This window comes from Heptranchias perlo, chromosome 10 (assembly GCF_035084215.1).
Source record: "Heptranchias perlo isolate sHepPer1 chromosome 10, sHepPer1.hap1, whole genome shotgun sequence".
Classification (NCBI taxonomy): domain Eukaryota; kingdom Metazoa; phylum Chordata; class Chondrichthyes; order Hexanchiformes; family Hexanchidae; genus Heptranchias; species Heptranchias perlo.
The window spans coordinates 2,368,712-2,386,269 of NC_090334.1; the positions used below are offsets into that span (position 1 = coordinate 2,368,712).

At 41.9% G+C, this 17,558-nt stretch overlaps 1 protein-coding gene across 2 annotated transcripts in view; it reads left to right on the forward strand.

Moving 5' to 3' along the window:
- The window catches only part of ttbk2a (tau tubulin kinase 2a), a 224,498-nt gene that overhangs the window by 135,694 nt on the left and 71,246 nt on the right, over positions 1-17,558 (forward strand). For both annotated transcript variants that reach the window (XM_067991120.1, XM_067991121.1), the window contains exon 10: positions 279-436. In XM_067991120.1, coding sequence (XP_067847221.1) covers positions 279-436 — 158 coding nt within the window. The remainder of the gene's footprint in view (positions 1-278; positions 437-17,558) is intronic.

The window sequence follows — 17,558 nt, forward strand, 5'->3', positions numbered from 1 at the left end:
ACAGAATAAAGTCTACCACATGAATTCCACGTTATTGTAAAATCAAATCTTAAGTGATTTCAAGGCAGCATTCTCATCTTGGGGACTCTGAAAACCGTTCTAAATCACTTGAGCTTTCCTGTAAGTGGTTCTGAATCTGCTGTTGAGATCCCTGGTTTGTAATCACTGCCAGCTATGTATCATTTTCTCTCTAACCATTTCAGAGCAGTATAGCTGGCCCATTATTGTATTTTAATTTAGTTAATTCTGATCTGCTTTTATTTCTCTTTATTCTGCAGTTGTTGATGTCTGTGTTTGACAACAGCATTAAAGCACATGGGGTCGTTGACAGTGACCCTTTCGACTGGGAGAAGACTGGGACAGATGGATCTCTTACCGTGATAACCACCTCTACCACTCCTCAGCCACATACACGGCAGACACCTGCTGCTCTTGGGTGAGTAGAGTACTGGTAGAAGATTGTTCTAATGCTGTGGTTGAGAATTTGAATCCATAGGAGGAATATTTCACATGAGAAATAATAACGCTGTTCACAACTATGCAGTGTTTCATAATTCGGGCAATGCTCAAAGTTATATCAAGGAGCATAGTCCTACAGAACAGGACAATTCATCATTGTATGTTAATTCCAGATATACTCGCGTATGAAAGACCCATAAGTGATTTAATACTTGAGATGCAGAATGAGTCTTTCATATTTGGAGTGGGGGTCGGAGATTGATGTAACTCTGTCAGTGATCCAAATTATAGTCAGTAGATGGTGTCATAGTATGTTATAGCACAGAAAGAGGCCATTCGGCCCATTTTGCCTCTGCTGGCTCTTTGAAAGAGCTATCCAATTATCCCCACTCCCCTGCTCTTTCCCCATAGCCCTGTAATTTTTTTCCCTTCAAGTAGTTACCCAATTCCCTTTTGAAAGTTATTATTGAATCTGCTTTCACCACCCTTTCAGGCAGCGCATTCCAGATCATTACAACTAGATCTTGAACACCTCTATCAAGTCTCCCCTTAACTACCTTTGTTCTAAGGAGAACAATCCCAGTTTCGCCACACAACTGACGTAACCTCATCTCTGGCACCATTCTAGTAAATCACTTCAGCACCTTTTCTAAGGCCTTGATATCCAAGTGTGGTGCTCAGAATTGAATGCAATACTCCAGCTGAGGCCTAACCAGTGTTTTATAAACATAACTGATATAAGCATAAGCATTTTATAAGCATAACTTCCTTGCTTTTGTACTCTATGCTTCTATTAACGCCCAGGATCCCATATGCTTTTTTTTTTATAAACGGCCTTCTCAACTTGTCCTGCCATCTTCAAAGATTTGTGTACATACACCCCCAGGTCTCACTGTTCCTGCACTCCCTTTAAAATTGTCCTATTTAATTTATATTTGCTTTCCTAATTCTTCCTACCAAAATGTATCACTTCACACTTTTCTGCATTAAATATTATCTGCCAATTTCACCAGTCTGTCTGTGTCCTCCTGAAGTTTGTTACTATCTTCCACATTGTTTCCTACATTTGAGTTTTGTGTCATCTGCAAACTTTGAAATATACCTTGAATACCCAAGTCCTGGCCATTAATATGTATCAAAAAGAGCAGTGGTCTTAATACTGACCCCTGGGGAACACCACTGTATACTTCCCTCCAGTCTGAAAAACAACCGTTTACCACTACTGTTTTCTGTCCTTTTAGCTAATTTTGTATCCTTGCTGCCATTTCCCTTTAATTCCATGGCCTTTAATTTTGCTAACATTTTTTTTGTGGTACTTTATCGAAAGCCTTTTTAAAGTCCATATATACAACATCAACTGCACAACCCTCATCCACCCTCTCCGTTACTTCATCAAAGAACTCAATGAAGTTTGTCAAACATGACTTTCCTTTAACAAATCCATGCTGACTTTCATTTTATTAGTCTATACTTTTCCAAGTGCCAATTAATTTTGTCCTGGATTATTGTGTCTCAACGTTGGGCTGACTGGCCTGTAATTGCCGGGTTTACCCTCCTCCAGTTTTTTGAACAGGGGTGTAACATTTGCAATGCTCCAGTCCTCTGGCGCCGTCCCCATATTTAAAGAGGATTGGAAGATTGTGGGCAGAGCCGTCACAATTTCCACCCTCTCTTCCCTACCGAGGATGCAACCCATCTAGACCTGGTGACTTTTCTACTTTTGAGTACTGCCAACCTTTTAAGTACCTCCTCTTGATCAATTTTACCCTCTCCAATATTGCTACTACCTCCTCCTTTACTGCTACATTGGCAACAACATCTTCAGTGAAGACCGATTCAAAGTACTCATTTAGTACCTCAGCCATGCCCTCTGCCTCCACAAGATGATCTTTTTTGTCCCTTATTGTCCCACCCTTCCTTTGACTACCCTTTTACTATTTATTTGTTTATAGAAGACTTTTAGGTACCCTTTTATGTTATCAGCTAATCGATCCTCATACTCTCTCTTTGCCCCTCTTAATCCCTTTTTTAGATCTCCTCTGTACTTTCTATATTTAGCCTGGTTCTCTACTGTATTATGAACTGTACATTTGTCATAAGTCTCCTTTTTCTGTTTCATTTTAATCTCTATATCTTTAGTCATTCAGGGAGCTCTAGCTTTGGATGCCCTTCCTTTCCCCCATTGGGAATGTGTCTACTTTGCATCTGAGCTATCTCCTCCTTGAATGCCTCCCATTCTTCAATTACTATTTTGCCTACCAAAGGGAATAGTGCCAGAGGACTGGCGGACAGCTAATGTGATTCCTGTATTTTAAAAAGGGAGATAGAACAAGTCCAGGAAACTATAGACCAATTAGCTTAACATCTGTGGTAGGAAAGATAATGGAATCCTTACTCAAAGATATAATAGAAAAACATCTAGAAACCAAAAATATAATAAAGAATAGTCAGCACTGATTTCAAAAGGGAAGGCCATGCTTGACAAACTTTATTGAATTCCTTGAAGAAGTAACAGAAAGGATTGACCAGGGTAATGCAGTGGCTGGACTAAATTTGGATTTTCAAAAGGCCTTTGATAAGGTACCGCATTGTAGACTCAAGACTAAGGTCAGAGCATGTTGACTGGGGGCAAGTAGCAGAATGGAGAGCAAGCTGACTACAAAACAGAAAACAGAGTAGTGGTTAAAGGTCGTTACTCAGACTGGCAAAAGGTGGGAAGTGGTGTTCCACAAGGATCGGTGCTGAGACCACTGTTCACTATTTACATAAATGATTTGGACTCGGGAATCAGAAAAACAATTTCAAAATTTGCGGACGACACCAAATTGGGCAGTATAGTTAATACTAAGGAGGACTGCGACAAAATACAGGAAGACTTTAATAAACTTGCAGAATGGGTGTGTAATTGGCAAATGAACTTCAATATAGATAAGTGTGAGAGATTACCTTTTTGTAGGACGAATAAGGGGGCCACATACTGCCTGGATAATAGACTCGATGGGGTAGAGAAGCAGAGATCTGGAGGTACAAATACACAAATCACTAAAAGTTTTGATGCAGGTTAAAGAGGCCATAAAATAAGCAAACAAAGCACTGGGGTTCATTTCTAGAGGGATAGAAGCAGGAAAGTTGTGTCAAACTTGTATAGATCCTTGGTCAGTCCACACTTGGAGTACTGTGAACAGTTCTGGTCTCCATACTATAGAAAGGATATACAGGTCCTAGAGAAGGTGCAAAAAAGATTTACTAGGATGATACCAGAACTGAGGGGATATACTTCGCAGGAAAGGGGCTATTTTCGCTCGAAAAGAGAAGGCTGAGGGGTGACCTGATAGAGGTGTAGAAGTAGAGAAAATGTTTCCACTTGCAGAGGAGTCCAAAGCTAGAGGTCATAAATATAATAAATATAAAATAGTCACTAATAAATCCCGTACGTGGGTGAGTTGCTATCGATGCCCGTTAAATTGAGTGTCAATTCCAAAAATAGAAACTCTGAACTTGTCACTAACTAAGGCCATTGAGGAAAGTCTGCAGTATATATCCCAGACAAAACAGCCCCGAATAAAGCATTGATCAAAGACGCTCCAGTACATGATTTATGTAGAATCACTTCGCTAGATACCTTTCACAACGGGCCCATGTTTTAACCATATTTAGCCATAGGGCAAAGTTTCTGCATCCCAGCTAGTCTGGGGACCGAAGAATCTGCCTACATATGGCAGACAGTAATTCCATCTTATAGCTTAGTAAGGAAAGACAGCATCTATCTTAACTCTATTCAGAAACAAGTTAACCTTGTATGCCCTAAGCGGCACATAGTATTAAAAAAAATACATTTTCTCTACTTGAAGGAGGACAAGAGCCCTGCTTTTGTCACAGGTGGCAACTCTAATATTTACCTTCCAAACAGCGTAACACTAGGTTTCTTAATTTGTCATTGCGCCTATATTTGTTTAAAAGAACTTGCATGTCCTATGTGCACTTCCTTACTGAATCTTATTGTTCCATCTCCTACTCATTCCTTCCCAGAACTCAAAACTGTGGAACTCCTTACCATCCTACAATCTACAGCTTTTTAAGACCCAAGCTTAGCTCTGCCTAATCACTTCTTGACTCACAATTACACTTTTGGGTTTTGCTTAGATATTCTTTCATGCTCTGCATCACACATAAATAAGCTTTTGGTCCCTGGTATTGTAGTGTTGCCTAGGGATTGAACAGATAACCTTGGTGCTGTATTTAGCTTGCTGGATATGGTGCAAGCCCTCTTAGGATTTCCTAGACTTGGGGAAAGCAGTAGAAAAAAAACCTATCAAACCATGCTTTAGGCTGTAAACTATGGAATAAGGTTATTAAAAGTAACAGATAAGCAGTAGCAATAGACAATACAGCAGATTCCAGTAGTTTATGAAACTTTACCTACATCACCTCAATACAAAAATAACAAACTGTACAGCCCTCTGCTCCAATAATTTGCTCATTAATACGAGACCTGGACCTGAGTCTGTAACATAACCTGTACACCAGCTTTTCTCAGACTACAGTCTCTAGTCCCTGTGATGACTGCAGAAGAACTGAATAACATGCTTGCAAAGCTTTCCAATATATACTTTTCTTCATCTTTGAAGTTTGACCAGCAACAGAAGTAATCAAATATGCAACCTTTAATCTCAAATACAGCTGTTAATCATACATGAGATTAAAGACAGAAGGAATGTCTGTACACTCGGGGACTGTGCCCTGGAGCGTTAACAGTTTCCACCTAACTGTCAACTTGCTGCAAACCCCATTTGACTTAATTGACCACTCCGCACAATGAAGCAAGCAGTTAACAAATATTAACACATCAAAGCTTATTTGTTTCAACTCAGCCAGTTTGTCTGGGTTTTTACATTCGCATAATGGTTCGATAGTGTTCTGCACTATGGGGCTCGGTTCGGTAGTGTTCTGCACTATGGGGCTCGGTTCGGTAGTGTTCTGCACTATGGGGCTCGGTTCGGTAGTGTTCTGCACTATGGGGCTCGGTTCGGTAGTGTTCTGCACTATGGGGCTTGGTTCGGTAGTGTTCTGCACTATGGGGCTCGGTTCGGTAGTGTTCTGCACTATGGGGCTCGGTTCTTCACCTTGGTTTCTCAGTTTAAAAAGTTAATTGGCCTGAAAACTTAACCACGAAAATCAATATCAGCATTTTTTTGAATGGTTAATAACTGCTAACATCATTAAAATGAAACACGGCTTAAGTTCTGTAAGTTACAATAATGGTGGAGTTAAGAGCAGTTTTGTTTTGATGTCCCAACAGAAGCAGTAATCTGCATGCACTTGGATTGCAGTGATGTTGATGGAGGGCAAAGCATGATGTTTGTGGGTCCAGGATATGGAGACTGGGGAAATGACAAAGTTAGGGACTATTCTAATGCTGTCCTGGCCGGATTCTCACCTTGCACCCTCTGTAAACTGGAGCTCATCCAAAACTCTGCTGCCCGTATCTTAACTCGCACCAAGTCCCATTCACCCATCACCCCTGAGCTCACTGACCTGCATTGGCTGCCGGTCCAGGAACGCCTTGATTTTAAAATCCTCATCCTTGTTTTCAAATCCCTCCATGGCCTCGCCCCTCTCTATCTCTGTAACCTCCTCCAGCCTACAACCCTCCAAGATCTCTGCTCTCCTCCAGCTCAGGCCTATTGCGCATCCCTGATTTTAATCGCCCCACCATTAGCGGCCGTGCCTTCAGCTGCCTAGACCCTAAACTCTGGAATTCCCGAAACTTCTCCACACCTCTATCTCTATCTCCTCCTTTTAAGATGCTCTTTAAAACTTACCTGCCCTAATATCTCCTTATGTGGCTTGGTGTCAAATTTTGCTTGCTAATTGCTCCTGTGAAGCATCTTGGGACGTTCTATTGCATTAAAGGCACTATATAAATGCAAGTTCTTCTCCTTCTCCTTCTTCTCCTCCTCCTCCTACAGCTGGGAAATAATAGGAATAAAAGATGACTGCAAATGAAGAGTTAAACTAGAGATAGCATGGATTGGGATTGGAGTGGGGGGAGGAGAATAGTATTAGAACTGGAAGATAGAAAGAGCCAGAGACAATTTTTTTTAAAAAGGAAAATAAAAAGTTTTTAACATTAAAGAATTTTTTATTTTTCTATTACAGAGAGAAAGCAACTGAGAGAAAGAAACTGAGAAAGAGTATATGGGATCTGCACAGACAGGCTTCACTGTGGACTGGGGGCTAGTCGAGCTTGCTTTAATACTCAGAATTAGGAAAGCTGAAGTGAAACTTTAAAGTAAAAGGATCACATTGGAGCCCTGATGAATTATATTCTCTGGTTGGGAATACCTAATTTGAAATGGGATGTTACAGAACAGCTGGTGTAACTTTCAAAATACACAAATAAAATGTTTACCATTAACAAATTTAATAAGGTTTATCTTATTTCATTTGTTAAATAGAAAAAAAAAATATAAACGGGTACATAGCATAAGACCCTTTATTAACCTGGGTATATTTGGGGCAAAAAAGCACTTGCCCACCCAAGGATCTGATGCAAGAAATCGATATTTCTGGGGATTTTGTTTCGAAACTTACACATTGGCTTCCGAATTAAACTATCTCTGCAGTTCCAAACCTTGCTGAAGAAATACCTTTGACTACTGGTTGTCTTCCCTGAACACCCCTCGCCCTGCTTGACTCCCACATACACTACTACTCTACTGACAGCAATAAGCATGATTTCACTATTCAGTTAAGGAAATGCAACATAACCAGGCACACCCCTGCAACTGGTTAAAGAGTTGGATTGCCAGAGTCGTACAGTTAATTTGATCTCTCCTATGCAGGAAATAATGTGGCACATTAGGAAGCTAAAGGGAGAGGGAACGATGCAAATTACAAATAACTTTTTTTTCATCAACATTTAGCAACAATTTGCAATTATACAACACACAACATCCAAAGGTGCTTCACAGGGGTGTGAGGAAAAATGCCACTGAACCAAAGAAGGGGAGATTAGGAGGGGGGGTTGGTGGTCAGAGGTGGGTTTTAAGGAGGGTGTTATAGGAGGTGGAAAGATGGATGAGAGAGGGAATTCTAGATTGTGGAACCTAGGTGGCTGAAGGCACGACCACCAGCGATGGAGTGAGGGGTTGCACAAGATGTTGGAATGCGATAAATGCAGAGATTGGGGCAGGGGTTGTAGGGTTGGAGGACATTAGAGGTGGGTAGGGGTGAGGCCATGGAATAATTTAAATACAAGGATGAGAATTTTAAATTTGAGGTCGTGGGAGACTAGGAGCCAATGTGGCTCAGCAAGGACAGGGATGATGGGCTAGCAGGACTTAGTGCAGAATAAGGTACATGCAACAGAGTTTTGGATGAGCTGAAGTTTATGGATAGTAGAGGGTGGAGGAAGGGAGTCCAACCTGGAGTGCCTTAGACTGGTTCAGTCTTAATTTAACTCAGTTTAAAAATGTATACAAAGAATACAGTTAATATAAATATCTTAACATTAATCAGAATTAATCACAAATCGGGATATACTCTTCCATTATTTTGTGAAGTCACTACGATTTTGTCTCAGTAGTTAGAGGAGAATACCTGATCAAATCGGGATTATTAGTATGATTGTGCACATGCTGGCAACAATAGCCTGTGATTCTAAAGTGCTCTCACTTGCAGGAAGATGTCAGCTTTATATTAAGGAGGAAAATAAAAAAATGGGAAGAATTAGGATGAAAGACCAAAGGTACAGTCGAAGAGAAGGCTTTTGAAACCAGGCAGGAACGTGGCAAGGCAGAGCAAGCTAAGCAGCATGCTGTTTGAGGATAAGATCATTTGATAGCAGTCCCTGGGGTACATACAAACATGCGAATTAAGAGCAGGAGTCGGCCACTCGGCCCCTCGAGCCTGTTCTGCCATTTGATAAGAACGTGGCTGATCTGATTCTGACCTCAGCCCTACTTTCCCGTCTACCTACTATAACCTTTGACTCCCTTGTTAATCAGGAATCTGTCTAACTCAGCCTTAAAAATATTCAATGACCCTGCCTCCACCGCTCTCTGGGGAAGGGAGTTCCACCGACTCACGACCCTCTGAGAGAAAAAATTTCTCCTCATCACTGTCTTAAATGGGAGACCCCTTATTTTTAAACTGTGGCCCCTAGTTCTAGTCTCTCCCACAGGTGGAAACATCCCCACAGCATCTACCCCTTCAAGTCCCCTCAGGATCTTATATGTTTCAATAAGATCACCTCTCATTCTTCTAAACTCCAATGTATACAGGCCCAACTTGTCCAACCTTTCCTCGTAAGATAACCCCCACGTCCCAGGAATCAGTCGAGTGCATCTTCTATGAACTGCCTCCAAAGCAATTATGTCCTTTCTTAAATAAGGAGTCCCCAACTGCACACAGTATTCTAGATGTGGTCTCACCAATGCCCTGTACAACTATAGCAAAACATCTCTACTTTTATATTCCATTCCCCTGGCAATAAATGACAACATTCCATTTGCCTTTCTAATCACTTGCTGTACCTGCACACTAACTTTTTGTGATTCATGCACTAGGACATCCAGATCCCTCTGTACCTCAGAGTTCTGCAATCTCTCTCCATTTAAATAATATACTGCTTTTCTATTCCTCCTGCCAAAGTGGACATGTTCACATTTTCCCACATTATACTCCACCTGCCAAATTTTTGCCCACTCACTTAACCTATCTATATCCCTTTGCAGACTCCTTATGTCCTCTTCACAACTTACTTTCCTACACACCTTTGTGTCATCAGCAAATTTAGCAACCATACATTCGGTCCCTTCATCCAAGTCATTGATATAGATTGTAAATAGTTGAGGCCCAAGCACTGATCCCTGCGGCACTCCACTCGTTACATCTTGCCAACCTGAAAATGACCCATTTATGCCTACTCTCTGTTTCCTGTTAGCTAACCAATCCTTTATCCATGCTAATATGTTGCCCCCTACACCATGAGCTCTTATTTTGTGTAGTAGCCTTTGATGTGGCACCTTGTTAAAAGCCTTCTGGAAATCGAAGTACACCATATCCACAGGATCCCCTTTATCCATGTTGCTAGTTACTTCCTCAAAGAACTCTAATAAATTAGTCAAACACTATTTCCCTTTCACAAAGCGGTGTGACTCTGCCTGATTGCATTGAGATTTTCTAAGTGCCCTGCTATAACCTCCTTAATAGATTCTAGCATTTTCCCTATGACATGTTAAGCTAACTGGTCTGTAGTTTCCTGCTTTCTGTCTCCTTCCTTTCTTGAATAGAGGAGTTACATTTGCTATTTTCCAATCTGATGGGACCCTTCCAGAATCTAGGGAATTTTGGAAAATTAATACCAATGCATCTATTATCTCTGCGGCCACTTCTTTTAAGACCCTAGGATGAAGTCCGTCAGGACCTGGGGACTTGTCAGCTTTTAGTTCTAATAATTTTTTCAGAACCCTTTCCCTGGTGATTGTAAATGTTTTAAGTTCCTCCCTCCCTTTCATCTCTTGATTCACAGTTATTTCTGGCATGTTATTTGTAACCTCTACAGTGAAGACGGATGCAAAATATCTGTTCAATTCATCTGGTTCAGCAGTGTCCTGATTTCTGTAGTCTTGCCTACATGGAATTGAGTTTTCCAGGATTGGATTGTTGCCCCGTGATAATCTCTAGGATGGGTCTGTTGGCTTGTGGCCCAATTCCAATATGGCCCATCCTTGCATTATCTGGGTGGTCTGGATATATGGGCTCCTAGGAATAGGCTCCAACTCTAGAGCTCCAGGTAGAGATAGTTCATGAGCATGTCGTTCAGGTCTGTGTTTGCACATTTCATTATATTAAGCTGGTTTTCAGCGAGATCCATCTCATGAAACATTCAATTACTGGACTGTATTGAGTGACTAATATGTGTTAACTCATTAGCAATCATCTCAAAATACTCTTGTTAAACCAATTCAGGTGTAGTTTGTTCAATAAACATTTTAAACAGTCTTGACATGCCGTCAATAAGGGAACTAGACACAAGTAACACATCTTGGACCAAACCAGATCATAGTATTTTCTCGCGTGTATAGTAATATCTACAATGAAACAATAGACAGAAAAGCACATTAAAGAAATAACTTTTACAGTACACGGATTTAAAAACTTCAGGGGACCAATTGTTATTATCTAAAATCCCATCCTTACCAAATAAACACACAATAGAAAATAGTTTTCTCTGCACTCTAAGCTTCCTTGAACATATGCTGGATACTGCACTGTGTGGGGGACTATAATTCTGTAATTCTCGTAGTATCATAGTAGGTACAGCACAGGAGGTGGCCATTCAGCTCATCATGCCTGTGCCGGCTCTTTTGAAAGAGCTATCCAATTAGTCCTACTCCCCTGCTCTATCCCCAGAGCCCTGTGAATTTTTTCCCTTCAAGTATTTAATTCCCTTTTGAAAGTTACTATTGAATCTGCTTCCACCACCCTTTCAGGCAGTGCATTCCAGATCATTACAACTCACTGCATTAAAAAAAATGTTTCGTCTTGTCGCCTCTGGCTCTTTTGCCGATCACCTTCAATCTGCGTCCTTTGGTGACCGACCCTTCTGCCACTGGAAACAGTTTCTCCTTATTTACTCTATCAAAACCCTTCATGATTTTGAACACCTCTATCAAATCTCCTCTTAACCTTCTCCGCTCTAAGGGGAACAACCCCAGCTTCTCCAGTCTCTCCACATAATTGAAGTCCCTCATCCCTGGTACCATTCTCGTAAATCTCTTCTGCACCCTTTCTAAGGCCTTGAAATCTTTCCTAAAGTGCAGTGCCCAGAATTGAACACACTGCTCCAGCTGAGGCCAAACCAGTGTTTTATAAAGGTTCAACATAACTTCCTTGCTTTTCTGCTCTATGCTTCTATTATATGCTTTTTTAACAGCTTTCTCAACTTGTCCTACCACCTTCAAAGATTTGTGTATGTGCACCCCCACTTCTCTCTGTTCCCACACCCCTTTTAAAATTGCACCATTTAGTTTATATTACCTCTCATTCTTCCTACCAAAATTTATCACTTCACACTTCTCTGCATTAAATTTCTTTTTTTTTTAAATTTGTTCATGGGATGTGGGTGTCGCTGGCAAGGCCAGCATTTATTGACCAGCCCTAATTGCCCTTGAGAAGGTGGTGGTGAGCCACCTTCTTGAACCGCTACAGTCCGTGTGGTGAAGGTTCTTCCACAGTGCTGTTAGGTAGGGAAATCTAGGATTTTGACCCAGCGACGATGAAGGAACGGCGATATATTTCCAAGTCGAGATGGTATGTGACTTGGAGGGGGATGTTCAGGTGGTGTTGTTCCCATGTGCCTTGTCCTTCTGCCAAGTCTCTGCCCATTTCACTAGTATGTCTCTCCTCCTGAAGTCTGTTACGATCCTCCACATTGTTTACCACATTTCCGAGTTTCGTGTCATCTGCAAACTTGGAAATTATATCCTGTATACCGAAGTCCAGGTCATTAATATTGTAACTAATACAATAACTAATCCAGGTCCTAATACTGACCCCTGGGGAACACCACTGTATACTTCCCTCCAGTCTGAAAACAACCGTTCACTACTACTCTTCTTTCTGTCCCCCAGCCAATTTCGTATCCACGCTATCACTTTAATCCCATGGGCTTTTATTTTGCTTACAAGTCTATTATGTGGTACTTTTTCAGATGCCTTTTGAAAGTCCATACACACATCAACCACACTGTTATAGAAAGTTATGGCACAGAAGGAGGCCATTCAGCCCATCGTGTCCATGCTGGCCGAAAAAGAGCTGTCCAGCTTAATCCCACTTTCCAGGACTTGTCCATAGCCCTGTAGGTTACAGCAGTTCAGGTGCACATCCAAATACTTTTTAAATGAGTTGAGGGTTTCTGCCTCTACCACCCTTTCAGGCAGTAAGTTCCAGACCTCCACTACCCTCTGGGTGAAAAAATTTCTCCTCAGCTCCCCTCTAATCCTTCCACCAATTACTTTCAATCTATGCCCTCTGGTCACTGACCCCTCTGCTAAGGGAAGTAGGTCCTCCCTATCCACTCTATTTAGGCCCCTCACAATTTTATACACTTCAATTAAATCTCCGCTCAGCCTCCTTTGTTCCAAAGAAAACAACCCCAGCCTATCCAATCTTTTCTCCTAGCTAAAACGTCCTCATCAACCCTCTCCGTTACTTGATCAAAGAACTCAATCAAGTTTGTCAAACACAATTTTGCTTTAAAAAATCCGTGCTGACTTCACTTTATTAGCCCATGCTTTTCGAAGTGCCATTTAGTTGTCCCGGATTATTGTGTCTCAAAGTTTCCCCACCCTCGGCATTGTCCCTATATCTAAAGAGGATTGGATAAATGTGGCTGGAGTCTCTGCAATTTCCACCCTTACTTCCCTCACTAACCTAGGATGCACCCCATCTGGACTGGGTGACTTTTCTACTTTGAGTACTGCCGATCTTTTAAGTACCTCCTCTGTATCGCTACTACTTCTTCCTTTACTGCTACAACTTCTCTAGTGAAGACTGATGCAAAGTATTTATTTAGTACCTCAGCTGTGTCCTCTGCTTCCACAAGAAAATCTCCTTTTTTGACCCTAATCGGTCCCACCCTTCCTTTGACTACCCTTTTACTATTTATGTTTTATAAAAGACTTTTGAGTTCCCTTTTATGTTAGCAGCTAATCTATTCTCATACTCTCTCTTTGCCCCCCTTCCCTTTTTTTAGATCTCCTCTGTACTTTCTGTATTTAGCTTGGTTCTCTACTGTATTATGAACCTTACATTTGTCATAAGCCTCCTTTTTCTGTTTCATTTTAATCTCTATATCTTCAGTCACCCAGGGAGCTCAAGCTTTAGAGGTCCTTCCTTTCCTCTTCGTAGGAATGTATCTACTCTGTCCCCGAATGAACTCCTCCTTGAAGGCCTCCCATCAATTACTGTTCTGCCTGCTAATTTTTTGATTCTAATCCACTTAGGCAAAATCTGTTTTTAACTCACTGAAATTAGCCCTCCCTCCACTTAAGTATTTTCACATTTGAGTATTCCTTGTCTTTTTCCATAAATATTCTAAACCTAATATTATAATCACTGTTCCCCAAATGCTCCGCCACTGAAACATGCTCCACCCTTCATTCCCTAGAACCACATCCAACATGTTTCCTTCCTGGTTCAGATGGAAACACACTGTTCCAGAAAGTTCTCTTGTATATTTCAGGAATTCTTCTCCCTCTTTGCCCTTCACACTGTTATTTTCCCAGTCTATGTTGGGATAATTGAAGTCGCCCATTATCACTACTCTATATAGTTTTTGCATCTTTCTGTAATTTGCCAGCAAATTTGCTCCTCGATTTCTTTCCCACTATTTGCTGGCCTATAGTATGCACCCAGTAGTGTAATAACTCCTGTATTGTTCCTTAATTCTAACTAAATAGATTCTGTCTTTGACCCTTGGACTACATTATCCTTTTCCAGTGTCACAATAGTTTCTTTGATCAACCACCCCACTCCTTTATTTCCTTCCCTTTCTTTCCTGAATACCTTGTAGCCAGGAATATTAAGTTCCCAATTCACCCTTCCTTTGAGCCAGGTCTCTGTTATTGCCAATATATTGTAGTCCCATGTGGCAACTTAGCACATAAGAACATAAGAAACAGGAGCAGGAGTAGGCCTTCCGGCCCCTCGAGCCTGCTTCGCCGTTAAACAAGATCATGGCTAATCTTCGACCTCAACGCCATTTTCCTGCACTATCCCCAAAACCCTTGATGCCTTTTAATATCTAGAAATCTATCGATCTCTGTTTTGAATGTACTCAATGACTGAGCCTCCACAACCCTCTGGGGTAGAGAATTCCAAAGATTCACCACCCTCTGAGTGAAGAAATTTCTCATCTCAGTCCTAAATGGCCAGCTCCTTATTCTGAGACTGTGACCCCTGATTCTAGACTCCCCAGCCAGGGGAAACATCCTCCCTGCATCTACCCTGTCGAGCCCTGTAAGAATTTTGTATGTTTCAATGAGATCATCTCTCATTCTTCTAAACTCTGGAGAATACAGGCCTAGTCTACTCAATCTCTCCTCATACGACAATCCCGCCATCCCAGGAATCGGTCTGGTGAACCTTCGTTGCACTCCCTCTATGGCAAGTATATCCTTTCTTGGGTAAGGAGACCAAAATTGTACACAATACTCCAAGTCTCACCAAGGCCCTATATAATTGCAGTAAGGCATCTTTACTCAAATCCTCTTGTAATAAAGGCCAACACACCATTTGCCTTCCTAATTCTTGTTGCATGTTAGTTTTCAATGACTCATGTACAAGGACACCCAGGTCCCTTTGAACATCAACATTTCCCAACTCTCATCATTTAAAAAAATACTCTGCATTTCTGTTTTTCCTACCAAAGTAGATAACTTGACATTTTTCCACATTCTCACTTAGCCTGTTTACATCTCCTTGAAGCCTCTTTGCATCTGCCTCACAACTCACATTCCCACCTAGTTTTATGTCATCAGCAAATTTGAAAATATTACATTTGGTCCCCACATCCAAATCATTGATATGGATTGTGAATAGCTGGGGCCCAAGCACTGATCCCTGCGGTACCCCACTCGTCACAGTCTGCCAACCTGAAAAAGACCCGTTTATTCCTTCTCTCTGTTTTCTGTCTGTAAACCAATTCTCAATCCATGCCAGTATATTACCCCCAATTCCATATGCTCTAACTTTGTTCACTAACCTGTGTAGGACCTTGTCGAAAGCCTTCTGAAAATCCAAATACACCACATCCACTGGTTCCCCGTTATCTATTCTACTAGTTACATCCTCAAAGAACTCCAATAGGTTTGTCAAACATGATTTCCCTTTCATAAATCCATGTTGACTCTGCCAAATCCTATTATTATTTTCTAAGTGTCCTGTTATCACATCCTCTATAATAATTTCTAGATTTTCCCTACTACTGATGTCAGGCTAACAGGTCTGTTGTTCCCTGTTTTTTCTCTCCCTCCTTTCTTAAAGAATGGGGTTACATTTGCTACCTTCCAGTCTGCAGGAACCATTCCAGAATCGATAGAATTTTGGAAGGTGACAACCAATGCATCTACTATCTCTATAGCCTGCAGCTCACCAACCTTATTTACCACACTACATGCATTTATGCACATGCACTCCAAACTCATCTTAGACTGACTTGCATTTGCCTCCTGTCTGGTCCCTTCTATTTCTGAACTATTCTTTAGTCTAGTGCTACTTGTCCCTCCCAGATCTCTCTGCACATTGTTTCTCCTCGCTACTGCTTCATCCTGACGCCAATCCCTTTGCCAAATTAGTTTAAACCCTCTGCTGCAGCACTAGTTAACCTCCCTGCAAGGACATTGGTCCCAGCTTTGTTGAGGTGCAACCTGTCCATCTTGTACAGATCTCTTCTGGCCCACAACTGGTCCCAATGCCCCAGTAATCTGAATCCTTCCCCCCTGCGTCATTGCTCCAGCCAAGCATTTATCTGTTCTATCCTCCTATTTCCATACTGGGAGTATGGCAGATGCAGTAGAATGTGGATAAATGTGAAGTTATCCACTTTGGAAGGAAAAACAGAAAGGCAGAGTAATATTTAAATGGTGATAGATTGGGAAATGTTGATGTACAAAGGGACCTGGGTGTCCTTGTACACCAGTCACTGAAAGCAAACATGCAGGTGCAGCAAGCAATTAGGAAGGCAAATGGCATGTTGGCCTTCATTGCAAGAGGATTTGAGTACAGGAGCAAGGATGTCTTACTGCAGTTATACAGGGCCTTGGTGAGACCACACCTGGAGTATTGTGTGCAGTTTTGGTCTCCTTATCTAAGAAAGGATATACTTACCATAGAGGGAGTGCAGCGAAGGTTCACCAGACTGATTCCTGGGACGGCAGGACTGTTGTATGACGAGAGATTGGTTGACTCGGCCTGTATTCACTAGAGTTTAGAAGAATGAGAGGGGATTTCATTGAAACATATAAAATTCTGACAGGGCTAGACAGACTGGATGCAGGGAAGATGTTTCCCCTGGCTGGGGGGTCTAAAACAAGGGGTCACATTCTCAGGATACGGGTAGGACATTTAGGACTGAGATGAGGAGACATTTCTTCAATGAGGGTGGTGAACCTGTGGAATTCTCTACCACAGAAGGCTGTGAAGGCCAAGTCACTGAATATATTTAAGAAGGAGCTAGATAGATTTCTAGACACAAAAGGCATCAAGGGGTATGGGGAGAGAATGGGAATATGATATTGAGAGGATCAGCCATGATCATATTGCATGGTGGAGCAGGCTCGAAGGGCCGAATGGCCTACTCCTATTCCTATTTTCTATGTTTCTAATCCAGAGATTACTTTTGCGGTCCTGCTTTTTAACTTCCTCCCTAGCAGCTGAAACTCTGACCGCAGGACCTCAACCCTTTCCCTTCCTATGTCGTTGGTTCCCACGTGGACCATGACTTCTGGCTGTTCCTTTCCCCCCCTCAAAATGTTCTGTACCCTCAGTGATGTCCTTTACCCTGGCACCAGGGAGGCAACACACCATGCGGGACTTAGGTTGGTGGTTGTAGAATCGCCCGTCTATCCCCCTGACTATCGAATCCCCTATAATATCTGCATTTCTTTTGCTCCCCTGTGCAGCCGATTCTCCCACAGTACTGTAGGTTTGCTCCTGACTGCACTCCCCTGAGGTGTTAGCACCCTCACTGGTATTCAACACTTAATATCAATTTGTGAGTGCCACATTCCCAGGGGATTCCTGCACTTCCTATGTGTTTCTCCCAGACTGTCTTCTGCTCACCCACTCCTTCTCCTCTTGAAAGCTCTTTAGCTGCGGGGTGACCACTTCCTGAAATGGGCTATCCACGAAATTCTCGGCTTCCCATATACACTGTATGATTAACGATACGTTCCTGCAAGCAGAGAAACCCGAGTAGTTTTATTTTATATATTTAGCAGTAAAAACAAACTCTTTCCCTGACTTGGCTTTCTAAATTTTTCTCATCCCCACCGTGCCCCCCCCCCCACCCGCTCAATTAAATGATCTTG